Raw genomic sequence first — 12,921 nt, 5'->3', positions numbered from 1 at the left:
GCTGTTCACAAACGCTGTCCATCTAATCTGACTGAGCTGGAGATGTTTTGCAAAGAAGAATGGGCAAGGATTTCAGTCTCTAGATGTGCAAAGCTGGTAGAGACATACCCTAAAAGCCTGGCAGCTGTAATTGCAGCAAAAGGTGCTTCTACAAAGTATTGACTCAGGGGGCTGAATAATTACGCACACCCCACTTTGCAGTTATTTATTTGTAAAAAATGTTTGGAATCATGTATGATTTTCCTTCCACTTCTCACGTGTACACCACTTTGTATTGGTCTTTCACGTGGAATTCCAATAAAATTGATTCATGTTTGTGGCTGTAATGTGACAAAATGTGGAAAAGTTCACGGGGGCCAAATACTTTTGCAAGCCACTGTAAAAGTACTTAGAGGTAATGTTCATGCTTGTAATTTTCTAAGAGAAGTCAGCATAATTCATTGTGAATTTTTCTTTTCTGTGAATGTAGTAGCATATCGACATTTAAAAACAACCAGGAATTTAACCTATTAAAGCAGAAGCATTCTTTATACATCTCAAATAACAGCTTTAGTGGCCAGTAACCGATGAAGCTTTTGCTGAAACAAACAGTCAATTCTTTGTAAATATGCAAAGAATAATGTCTTGCATTGTCAGATTTGGCTGATATAACTGGGAAAAAAACAAGGAAAAACACTAATGTAAGTATGGGATCTCTTATATGGAATGCTTACCACCTGGGTTTTTTCTGGATAAGGGTTTTTTCTGCAATTTACTGAAAATTGAAAATTAAATAGGATTGTTTGGATGTATGTAGCTTAGTTAGCTTAAAATAGACTTACTATAATTTAGAGCTTTCTGGATAACAAGTTTCCATATAAAGATCTCATACATCTTCTTAAAAATAGAGAATATGCAGCAAGCCATAAAAAAATAGTGGCACAGGAGCAAGTCAGGATCAGGATCAGTATGGCTGTGCATTAATAGTTGTAAGCCGTGCTCACATAAATATTAGACTAATGGTTCTGTGAGACAACTGGACAGATATTAGTGCAATTTGGGCACAAATAGATATAGTAATGTTGCACTAATCTGACCTGTTTGGGTAAGTGTGGCCAGGATATTTCCAGGTCAGTTGATGACTTGCATGCACCAAATTAAGCTGCCGGTCGGTCCATTTTACCTATTAAATCTTCTGTAAAGTTTAGCCCCTCCAGGAATGTTTTCAAGATTTTCTGAGCCAAGAAAAATGTGCGACCCAAGAGAGGAAGCTACAATTTTGTTTTGCAAGGAAACCAATAGAAAGCTTTCTATTGGAGAACTTTTAATTATATATCAAAATAGATCAGTTAATGTCTTTTTGGTAAAACTTCCTAAATCTTCATTATTCACTGCCTGTGGTGCAACTGCCGTGCTGCAGTCAGTCACCAAACACAGATCAATACCACAATAGCAATCTGTGTAGTTCCCTTTATTTAATGAGTTAATGTTTACATTTTCTAAGGTATTTCCTTACTTGAGAAGTCAATGGGAATGCAGTCTACTGAAACAATAAGCTGTCCAGGAATAACTTGGAGCTTTGATTTTTCAGGTCTGTTAAAAGAAAAAAATGTATGTTAAGAAAATAAAAAAAACAAAAAACATCGAAATTCTCATTTTCCCTAGACCCTTTAGAGCCTACGACAAAAACTATTACAAAACATTTAAGGTTTTAAGAGCTAAATAAAGATTCTGTTGTAAAGTTATATGGTGGAAATAAGAAATGGACAATGGAAATGTACATAGATTGGTAACCACTATGAGACTCTCTGGTGCTCTGCCAAGCCAGTTTCAGTCTTTATAGATGACCTATATAGACTTTCATTCTGCTGGAATTGATTTATTCAGAAAAAGATATGCCAAGATATATCAATATTAAATCCTATAGTCGATTTTCTTGGCCAAATGAAGCTAAGAAGTGCCACAGTACCCTTTGTAAGAAGTATGAAAATAGTTTTATTGTAAGAAATTGTGTAGCAATACATTAGTCACAAAAGACATACTTTCTGTACTCTGTCAGTAGCCTCAAGAGGTCTTCAGTGGAGAGTTTGCTGCTATCTTGTTTGTATAATGGAGAGAATTTTGCCTCAGTGTCAAGCGTCCCCTGCGTATCTTTAAACACTTGCCTGAAAGACAAAGAAATTCACGTTTTTTTTTACTGTTTTGGAACCCAGTTTCTCTTTTATTTGTAATCCATGTGGTCTGTTGTGCCTTAAAACAACCAAAAACAGCTCTTCAGGAAATGAGACATGCAAAGGAACATAGCCTTCAGCTGCAGAATGAATAACTGTACATCTAGTAACCTGGTATAGGAACTTTTACAAATACCAAAAAATGCACAGAGGGGACTCTAGTGACACTTTTCATTCAGTAGGCCCTTACAGACCCTATGCCTTATGTGTTTTAGGCTCCTGGCCCATGACTAAATACAAAGTGCCATTTCTTTAACCGTAGTGGTGCAGCTTCTTTTACTGGAGTGCCCCCTGTACATTTTTTGTGATTGATTGTGGTGGGGAGATTTATGGACAGAGCACCTGGATGCACACAATGGAGAAGTGCTAGGAAAGAGTATCTGAAGTTACAATGTTTATTGTTGCAATGTGATCACTTAAATTAAACACATAAAGTGAAACTTGAATTTTTCATTATTATATACTAATCAATTAAAATACTGTTAAGAACTACCTTGCAGCCCAGGCAAGTGGCATCCTGTACTGACCCAGTCTACTGCATGCCAGCTTAGCATTCTTCAGAACCTTTTGGGCCGTCTAAAAGTGAAACAAACAGACTAATAAGTGCACCCTTCTTTATAGATGATGTAACATAAGCTTATTGAATAGTACATATCAATGCAAATACATAATATTTAACTTATACAATTTAATTGTGATGTTAGAGAGGAATATATTTGTTAATGAGTCATTCAGTTAAACTCAGCAAATCTGAAATTCTCCTGGTAAGAACTCCCAGCATCCTTTGCCAGCAGAGTTATCATACAGACACAGGGAAGGCAAACTATAACTTAGCTATCAACCTTACAAATATATACTGTAGAGAATAAAATACCTTTGTAGGATCAGAGTTTTTCATATATGGTTCAGCGCAGTGTGTAATATTGCCCTGTAGTACTTTTTCCACCCGGGCTACAAGGAAAATTTCAGGGTGTGGATTTGTCACTGAGAAGACCCCCTGCAAACAAATACATATCAATTTCTAGATGCAGATGAAAATGTGTGTATGCTCTAGACCTCTCTACAGCTGAGTTGCACTAAGCCACCTACAAAACTTGGTGAAAGGAAAATTCTCTCTGAAGCAGAGTTACCATCTGAGGTAGAAGCCCCAATACTGCCAACCCTCCTTACCACACAGGAAGGGCGAAGGTGGGGTTGTAATGTTAGTGCAGAAAGAACAATTACTCTTCCATTGATTTTTTTCTGATCCTGATAATATGCTACCCTAGGCAAAGTGTTTACCTTGTCTCATGGCAGAACCATCCCTGTGCATGTTAGGTCAAATATCGGTACAATTACTTACATACTTTACATGCTACAATGAATTTAACCTACTAAATTAATACTGGACAAGCTCAGTCCTAAGAGAGGGACAGGTGCTTGGCACACACATGCTTGAATAAAGATGAGGAAACGTTGCAGTTATCTGGGTCATAGCTATGTCCAAATAAAAGCTTTTTATGAATATTCAATTTCAGTGCTGTTTATTGAAAATATCTCTGAAGGACCAGGTGAATATGGCTACAGTGTGACAGGGGAACAGCTCAGGGTCCCCCGCTGAGCCTCCCTTACCCACTGCAGGGGCCCCCGCTTAGCCTCCCTAACCCCCCAAAGGATCCCCCACCCGACGTCTTCCTCTGAGCATGCATAAGTTTAATGCGGAAGGGGAGGAATGGTCGGCAGGGGGAGCACAGACAAGGGTCGGTTTTGGGCCCACCGGGTTTTTTTACCGGCCCAGTCTGACCTGAAGAGAGGCACAGGTTATTGTCACACACTTTTTTAGACAATTAAGGAATCTATCCACTAAAGGTTAATATAAAAATGGGATATGCATAACATCTCAGTTAATCCATAAATGGGAGTTACAGTCATAAGGTGCTATCTCCAGTAAAATGATAATTTCAAATGTTTTTGTGTAAAATATTAACTATTTTATGAAGACATAATGAACATGTCATTATTTCACATTTTTACTGTTGATAAACTACTTTAACTATATAAAAATTGTATCAAATAAACTTTGAAGATTTAAAACGTATATTGTTTACTTCTTGCTTATAAAGTGCTTATGATGCTTTTACCATTTGGGCTGAGCATAATGAATTTTGAGATGCCTAAAGAAAGATAGAGTCAGTAGTAAATTTATGAATATATATATATATGAATATATCTTACTAAAACAAACTTTGGTGAAATATGTAGAATATACTGAAATCATTTATCATACCCTACAGAACCAATTTTCTGTAATAGTTTACAGAACCATTTGAAACATTTTAAATTATTTACCTCTTTTATGTCCAAAAAATGCAATTCAGGAATTCCATGGATGAGGTTTTCACTGACTGATGCTCTTCTAGAATTGTTACCTTTATCCGACTGAACTGAAATATTTGGCAACATTTCCCGTACTGCCGGAGGGTTCAGGTCCACATGGAAATCAGCAGAGATTTTGCAATTGTTCTTTACATCAAATAACGCCAAAGTGACAAAGAAAGGCTCCACCTGGAATTGTCAAAGAAATACCTTACATATATAACATTCCATAATTGTTTTAGAGAATATGAATTGACCAGGCCTCGCTGCATTTTTTTTGTTAAATATGAGTGACATGTTCCTTAAATGTGTCTACATTTTAATCCTATGTGTATATAAGTGTATTGTGCTAATAAAAAGTGGCAGGCACGGTCAACTAGAATAAAAATATAGAGCACAGTGTAGAATGCTGTATGGTCCACATTTAAATATACATTATGAAGGCAAAGAAAGGATACATTGGAGTTTTTTTTATATGACAGCACAGATGAAGATAATGGTTTATAGCACGGACTACCATGGACTACCATTACTATTTGTAAAAAAAAATAATGTATTATATATTATTATTTCAGTGAAAGATATATCTGTAAATATAGCAATATTGTTTAAATTTCACATCACATACATTTGTAAGTGGTCCATCTGGTTTATCATTAACATTTCCAAGGACACTGAAGACCAGATCTTGACACTTTGCAATGAAACGCTGGCTGCCTTTCTCTTCAAATGGCCTTATGTCTGGCTCAATGAATGAGAAATCCAATCTCTAAAAAAGAAAGATTGTCTTTTAACACATTACCATAATTACAATTTTGAACAAAGTTACGGGATAAGCTATGAAGCCCTGCTCCAATGTTCCGTGGAAGCTTTTCACTCATACACAGCAAAGAGTTATGTCGCCAGCAGTGCACACAACAACAAATGTGGAGCAGGCAGAAAGTTTGAATGCTTACATATAATTCAGTGCTTTTTCAGACCCACTCTCTGAACTGCACACTGTTTCTTAAAAAAAGAGCTTTTTCAAACATGGCCTACAAAACATTAAGAGGAAACAACACCCTGCTATACAGACACTGTCCATGTAATTTCCAACAATAAAAAAAATTAAATAAATAAATCAATTCATAATAATGACTATGCAACAATTAAATCCAAACATAAGGTTTTAGTGATGTATTCAATTATCTTTCAGTTACTTGAGGGTCTTTATCATTTATATTTGTGGTTTGTACATTTACTTAAAATGGATCTATTAAAAGAGAACTAAAGCCTAACTAAAGAAGTAGGACAGAAATGTTCTGTACCAGCCCAAGGCAACCACAGCCCTTTAGCTGGGAAGTTCTGTGTCTCTAATTATGCCCCCAGTAGCTCCCCATCTTCTTTTCTGCTGCTTCCCTACACATGTTCTGCGCTGCTGTCAGTTACTGAGCTTAGGGACCAACTAAAAATATACTACATAAATAAAGTACAAATGTAACAGTAAAAATCTGATTAGTAATTAATTCAGGTACACATTACATGACAGAATTAAAACCAGGGCATTTGCATCAGAATTGAATAATTAGCCCTGTAGCATCAGCTTATTTGACCCTCATTTTCTGCTTGATAATTTGCATCGACCCCCTAAGCTCAGCTTCTCAACAGCTGCCCAGACCACACTGAGCATGTACACTGTCCCGGACAGTTCTGGGGTGGGATGGGAGACAGAATCCAAGATAGGGAGCTCATGTGACAACTGTAAAAACCTATTTTATTACTACTATAGAGATGCTGAAACTTTAAGCCAGTTCAGTCAGTATATAATATAAAATATAGGAAATGCCATCATTTCTAGCCATATTCATTTTTGGGGTTAAGTTCTTTTTTAAAGCTTTAAAGCAGGCCTTTTCATACCTGCACTCATACTTCTAACTTAGTACTTTAAAAATCTGAGTAATCAATAAATAAGGGTAAAGCATACTCTTCCAGTAAATCTTAAATGATTGTTGGTGGGCAAAACACCCCAATTCTGATGCAGCAAGTCTGTGTACTCTGTTGTTATTGCTTAAAATAAACTAAAAGCTTCCTGGACTCAAATACCAAATAAGAGCTCATTAAATTACCATTTAAAGAGGAAAAAGTGGAAAGTAAAAAAAATGGCTTTGTTTGCCATGTTTTAACTCACATTAAAACATTTCTTCCCAGAATTTAGCATAAAATTTGCACCAAAATACCAAACCTGCCTGTGAGGAAATGATTGGTACACAATTATTCCCCTCTTCAGATTCAGAAAGCTACAGCTACAAACCTTTTTCATTTACAACACAATTAAACTGAATAAAAAAAACATTACCTGCACTTCTGAATCAAATGAGAAGATGTTTTGCCGTCCTTCACTTCTGCTTAACTTATTAAGATGCTCAGTCTCTTTTCCATACTGCCAACAACAACAAAAACTAGAATTTGCAGAGGAAACACATCGCAACACGGTTCTTTATAAAACAGACACTAATGGGGAGTTATTTGTCAACATTTGTATTCAAGTTTTTTTTAATTAAAAATCATGAATTTGAATAATAGTTAAAACAAGAAAAAAAAAACTTGAGAAACACAAACACAAGGTCATGTAGAAGTCAATGGGAGCTGTCCAAGGCAAAATTTTAACTATTTAGTTTTCAAGTTTTTTAAAAAAAAATCTAACTTTGCAACCCAAAAAATTACAAATTTGAGGAGTTTTTTTTGTTTTATTCTAATGCATTTTTTTAATTTACATTTTAAATAAATAAGGTAAACATTTAAATTTTTTAACAAATTCAAGGTTAATCAAAGTAGGAAAAAATTACACAAATACAAATTTTGAATAAATAAACCTGCAGAGAAATTCAGTTATATACCAGTGGGAGTTTATAAAGTGCGACAATGCATAACTGCCTTAAATATCTTATAAATGATAAAGGGTGCTTAGTGATGTCATCACTCATAGTCATTGTTTAGGCATGTATTTAGAGTGCCATGACCCAATGTAACTTGTGTATTATAATAAATAATGTACTCCCCTCCCCCCCATTGTAAAATACAACAAAATTAGAAGTCACATCAGAGCTTCATGACGTGTATAAAAAGATCACGTATCTCTTTGGTGACTTATAATGTCCTTATATTTTACAACAGGGTGTACATTACTGACTATATAAAAAAAAGATTTCCCAGATGGAAAAGCAACAGCTACTGTTTTGTCAGGTGTAATGTCTATGCAAAAAGTATATTTAAATTTAGTGTGTCATACTGTATTGTTTTTAATACATTTCACAGTTTAGAATCAGTAAGTTCTAACAATGGAATGACAGATCTACATATGGCTTCCAAAGTGCCACTGCTTGTGAAAGTCAAGTAGTAATTAGTAGTAGTAGTAGTAGTAGTAAAATCCATACAAATCATTTGGACAACAGATCAGTTTAATGTCGTATTGTTAAGTACACATCTATAGAGAGATGTTTTATAATGGGCTTGATGAAATGGCCTTTTGGATCTTCATACTATGTTGGAGCTCCAACTCATTTTCAGGGTGCTGGTTAGCTATGTGCTAGCTTTGGTTGCAAACAGTACTAAACAGGAGTAAAATTATTCAAAACATTACTTACTGATGTACTATGCAATATTATAAAATGTTGTAATAGTGTATGCTATATTGCTGCTGATATTTTTGTGCTCAGACTCTATCCCTAGAGTAGATGCTTGTTTTGTGGCCATAGCAAATTTGCCTGCTGTCCAAGGTACTGAATATAATATATACAGTTTTTGAGTCCATATATTTTGGAAAAAGTTTGGAAGAAGTTTTCTATTTGCACATTTCTTGGTAAACATGGGGATATCTACTTTTTCCCAGTCAGGTGACTCTAACTCAACTAAGTCTCAACTAAGAAAGTTTAGTGTTCTAAATATTTTTTTATATGGACAAATGACCATGCTTCATGTAACTGGATGAAGGATGAAAAATAATATAAATTTCCTTATGAAAGTAGAAGTTATCTCGCAAAATAACATAAATAAATGTTATTAACACAAACTAAATAAATATTTTATGTTGCTTTCAAGTTTGAATAAAATATTTCCTTTTTTACATTAGTGTTCCTTTAAATAGAACAAGCTTGTGCTGCAGACCAAAGGAGCAATTTGTTTTTTGATACTGTAGTTAAAGAAAACAGTGGTTACTAGGCATTTACTGTGCCTGCTGCCAAGAGACCAGAGAAGCCTTGTGATGCATTGTGGAAGAAACCCAACTATTTCTTATGGTTAATGGATTTCTGAAGGGAAAACCCAATCCCTTCATTGTTAATTATACTATGTTGCGTAAAACATTTAAGAGAAATATAAAAACAGTTGATTAATATATGGCACAACAATAAAAAACATCCAAAACAATTTTTTTATGTTTTCAGTAAAAACAACAGGCTATTTTAATCTAATCTATTATGCATCTAACATTTCAGTTGTCTCACAGCCTTTGTCAAAGTAAGTAAACACAAAGAGAACCACACTGATAAACCCAAACTGGCGCCAAAATCGGCTGATGACTATGAAAGTGGCCAGTGAGCACCCTCGAACGTGTATACATATAAAAAATATAAAAAACACAAACAAAAAGAAAAGAGAGTTCCTTACATCAATGTAAATAGTGAATCAAACTAGATGTCAAAAATTGAGAATAAAGAATAGAGAAGGACAACCTATATCGCTGAACAATCGGGCAGGGGGAGCACTGGTAAGGGTTGGGTCTAGGCCGCCGGGGCCCTCCAGGATTTTTCCTGGTGTCCCGGCGGCCCAGTCCGACCCTGGAACATATATCCACCCCAAATGAAGACGACTCCGTACTGGCTGTGGTATCCATAGCAACAAGGGAACGCACATTCACAGTCCTGGTTGTCAGAGTCTGTCAGAGGACTGATAACAGTGGCTGGGGTCAGTTTTTACAAGTAGGTCCCTCAAATTGTTCCCTCTCTTGTACACAATCCTTGGGGGATGTCTGAAGATGGGTGAAAAAGTGCGATCCTTTACCAGGACCGGCCAGTTATAAAAAATTGTGTCAATCAGAGGTCTCTTGCCGGGAGTGAAAGTCGTGGTGAAGGTAAGTCTTTCATTTGCTGTTCTTTGTTGTAGTCGGTCTTTAGATATCAGGGCCTGGGTTTGGATAAGGGTTGAGGCTTCCTCTTTATATGCTTTCAAAATCCATGGTTTGTAACCTCTTTGTGTGAAACAGACTTTGAGGTCTTCAAGTTGGTGTTGTAGCATCTCTGGATAAGAATTGTTTCTCACCATCAGTACTATTTGTAAGTATAGAATACTTCATATGTGTGCAGAGGGTGGCAGGAAGTGTAATGTAACAAAGTGTTCCGGTGGGTATCTTTCCTAAAGGTAGTCGTGGTGAGTACCGGACCCGTGACTGATAATTACAAGTCCAAAAAAGGAATACAGGTTACATCAATGTGTGCAGTGACCCGTATAGTGGTGGGGAGTTGGTTCAATTCCCCAACCATAGTCCAAAATTGGTCTATCATGCCTGTCCATAATAGAAACAAATTGTCGATGAAACAAAACATTCTGTATATATATTTCCCATATACCGGTAGATTGCACAAGATGCAAAAGATGGAGCCACGTTTGAACCCATACTGGTCCCACTTATCTGAAAATAGTAAGAGTTTTCAAATTTAAAATAGTTCAGAGTCAGACAGTGGGACAATGAGAAATTACGTTGGAGGTCTGTTCCTGTCCGGATGGATAGTGAGCTGGTCTTTAATGTTAGCGATGCCTTTCTTAGTGGGAATCATATATATAATATAAAGATGAAACAATCATTGTTGCCAGTTTGATTTCCGATGGTAAGGGGTACAGTTTGTGTAACTTCAATAGAATGTCACCTGTATCCCTAATGTATGTGTGTGTTCCCTTAACTATAGGTTGCAGGAAGTGATGTACACAGACACAGTCGGCTGGTCGGATTATGATGTTAGGGTTTTGGACAGACTCCTAATAGCCTCTCTTTCCGCTCTAGTGGGGTTAGAATGGTTATATGTCTGTTGAATGTGTTTACGAGTTTCGGCGATAAGGAGTCTTGTATATGCCGCAATCGACTGGGGTTCATACTGATTCGGGGGGTTTAAAAGTATGTTCAAAGTCATGTGGTGTCCAAAAATGTTCCTGTTCCTGTTCAAGTCAATCATAGTGTCTAGAGTCTGTGCCCTATGTTTAGGGACAAAAGACAAACCTTTGGACAAAAGGTTCTGTTCAGCATTGTGTGTAGGTGCTAAGATTAAACACTACCTGTTCCACACTTTCTTGTTTTTTGTGGAACAGGTGCTTTTATACTTTCACTTTTATGCAAATGTGTAGCCACCTGTAAAATCTGGAATAAAAAGAGAGTTGTACGTTCACTCAAAATTTAAGTCAAAACCAGTGTCACCAAGTGTTGGGGTATCAGCAAACCTGCAACTGACACCTTTCAACCTTTCTCCCAATCAAATGAGATTTTCCTTCTTCTGAATGAGCAGAACATCAAGCTTTGTGGATAGGTCAAATAAACCAAAAATAATGCTGTGTATTTTTACACTAGTGCTGAAACTATTTTTTACCTTTACTGTATACACCAGCCACTGTGCAAGTCAATTATGGCCTGAAAACACTTAAAGCTAAATTATCAGGTCATAATGTCATGTTTCTCTTTAAGGGTTGCAAAAAACCCATGTTAGCAGGCAGTTGTTGGGAGTTCAAAGCAACTCTGGGTTTCAGAAGCCCACTATAAAGTTCTTAATACAAGAACCATAAGGGGATACTTGCAGGCTTGAAAAAATAAACAAGTACATTCCGGAAGTATAACAATTTTAAATAAATGAATGCATCTGAGAATGGTCAAGCGGTAGAGTAAAACAAATTTTGTTTTTGTAAGTACTGGAGAAAAGGGAATAAATTAGTTCTATAAAATCATAGTGTATGTAAACCCCACAATATTTAACTACTGTGTTTAATTATATTAAATAATTAACTATAAGACCACTGTAGACATGAAGTACAGTATGTTTATTGGGTTGGTCAGAGGTTTGATTAATTAGTAAGATCTGTGACTTATGCCAGGTAGTTTTGAGACCTGAGTATTTAACATGATGGTTTATTAGATTAGGAGACTAGGCGGAAAATACGAAAAAATCGCAAAATACCGATCATTACGAAAAAACCGCAATCGGACGCATTCGGCCCGTTCGTGGGTTAGTAAATGTGCCCCTAGGAGTGGCTTTTCATGGTCTCCTAAACGGAGAAGTGTATCATCTGTATTAACGGCAATAGTCTCTGTAACTCTTCCACATAGAAAACAGGCAGAATATCATGAAAAAAATATCAGAAATCCAGTTGAATCAGCATCATTCTCTGCTCAGTGGTCTAACAAAATATTCCAGACATACTGTATTAAGTGTGTAAGGCAAAAATATCCACCCCTAAACACAATAATGTCAAGAAGGGGGAACAGAACTTTAGTGCATGAGCTTTTATTAGATGGTGGAATATTCAAAGCTTTCTTTGAAAAAAAAACCCCAGACAGTTTAATACTCCTTGTTGATTGGCTGGTGTAAATTAGTAAAACTGGAGCACTTTTTGTTGGTTTCTTCAATAAACACAACTGTCAAGATTTTCTTCCACCTTTCAGCATCCTTTAATGTGGCAAATGTTTCAATTGGTTGCTTTAAACTATTACAACAGAAGTCTGACAGCCAGTTTCCACTTCTAAGTAGTTACTCTTTCCTGTAAATATGAAATTCTAGGAACTAATACCTTCATCAGTTCAGGATGCATGCTTCTTTCCAAACTCTCCATAATGTTTTCTGATTTCCCCTGACCACTGCTGGCTTCATCATCTGAAAGTTGGAAAAAGCACATGTTAGATTTTGTTCCAGCAATCCCCTAAATGGCTTTTTAGGGCAAGTATAATCTACAAAATGAAAAGTATCTATTTTCACTATCAAACATTGCCTTCCATTATTTGGGAAATATTTTCCTTGGTGTTGAATTCCTGTGTCTTAACAGCAGACATTTTTTTCAGTTGCATATTCAAAATGTGTCATATCTCATGTAGTCCAACATGCAGGTAAACCCTGCAAAGTTTATTACATGAAGTGCAACAATTTGGGGGCACACCATTTCTTGTACTTCATGCATTAAACTTTGCAGGGTTTCCTTTACAATGTTGCCATATGTGCCAGTTTTTTTTGTTGTACTAGAGGTATTTGCCAGAATGTATGAAATATGATTTAGCAAAAGACAGGAAGAATTAAATCTCTACACTTGATTTGTCGCAAATAAACTGCAGTAATCTATCACACAGAGA

The 12,921-nt window shown here is 36.1% G+C and overlaps 1 protein-coding gene across 2 annotated transcripts in view; it reads right to left on the bottom strand.

Moving 5' to 3' along the window:
* The window catches only part of dock11 (dedicator of cytokinesis 11), a 146,791-nt gene that overhangs the window by 99,579 nt on the left and 34,291 nt on the right, over window positions 1-12,921 (bottom strand). For both annotated transcript variants that reach the window (XM_031891416.1, XM_031891417.1), the window contains exons 9-16: window positions 12,369-12,451; window positions 6,901-6,984; window positions 5,194-5,334; window positions 4,539-4,754; window positions 3,085-3,207; window positions 2,704-2,786; window positions 2,022-2,144; window positions 1,496-1,572 (exon numbers count right to left, since the gene is read on the bottom strand). In XM_031891416.1, coding sequence (XP_031747276.1) covers window positions 1,496-1,572; window positions 2,022-2,144; window positions 2,704-2,786; window positions 3,085-3,207; window positions 4,539-4,754; window positions 5,194-5,334; window positions 6,901-6,984; window positions 12,369-12,451 — 930 coding nt within the window. The remainder of the gene's footprint in view (window positions 1-1,495; window positions 1,573-2,021; window positions 2,145-2,703; window positions 2,787-3,084; window positions 3,208-4,538; window positions 4,755-5,193; window positions 5,335-6,900; window positions 6,985-12,368; window positions 12,452-12,921) is intronic.

This window comes from Xenopus tropicalis, chromosome 8 (genome assembly GCF_000004195.4).
Source record: "Xenopus tropicalis strain Nigerian chromosome 8, UCB_Xtro_10.0, whole genome shotgun sequence".
Taxonomy (NCBI): Eukaryota; Metazoa; Chordata; class Amphibia; order Anura; family Pipidae; genus Xenopus; species Xenopus tropicalis.
Note: the sequence above shows the minus strand (reverse complement) of the source record. Positions and strands in the feature narration are given on the sequence as shown.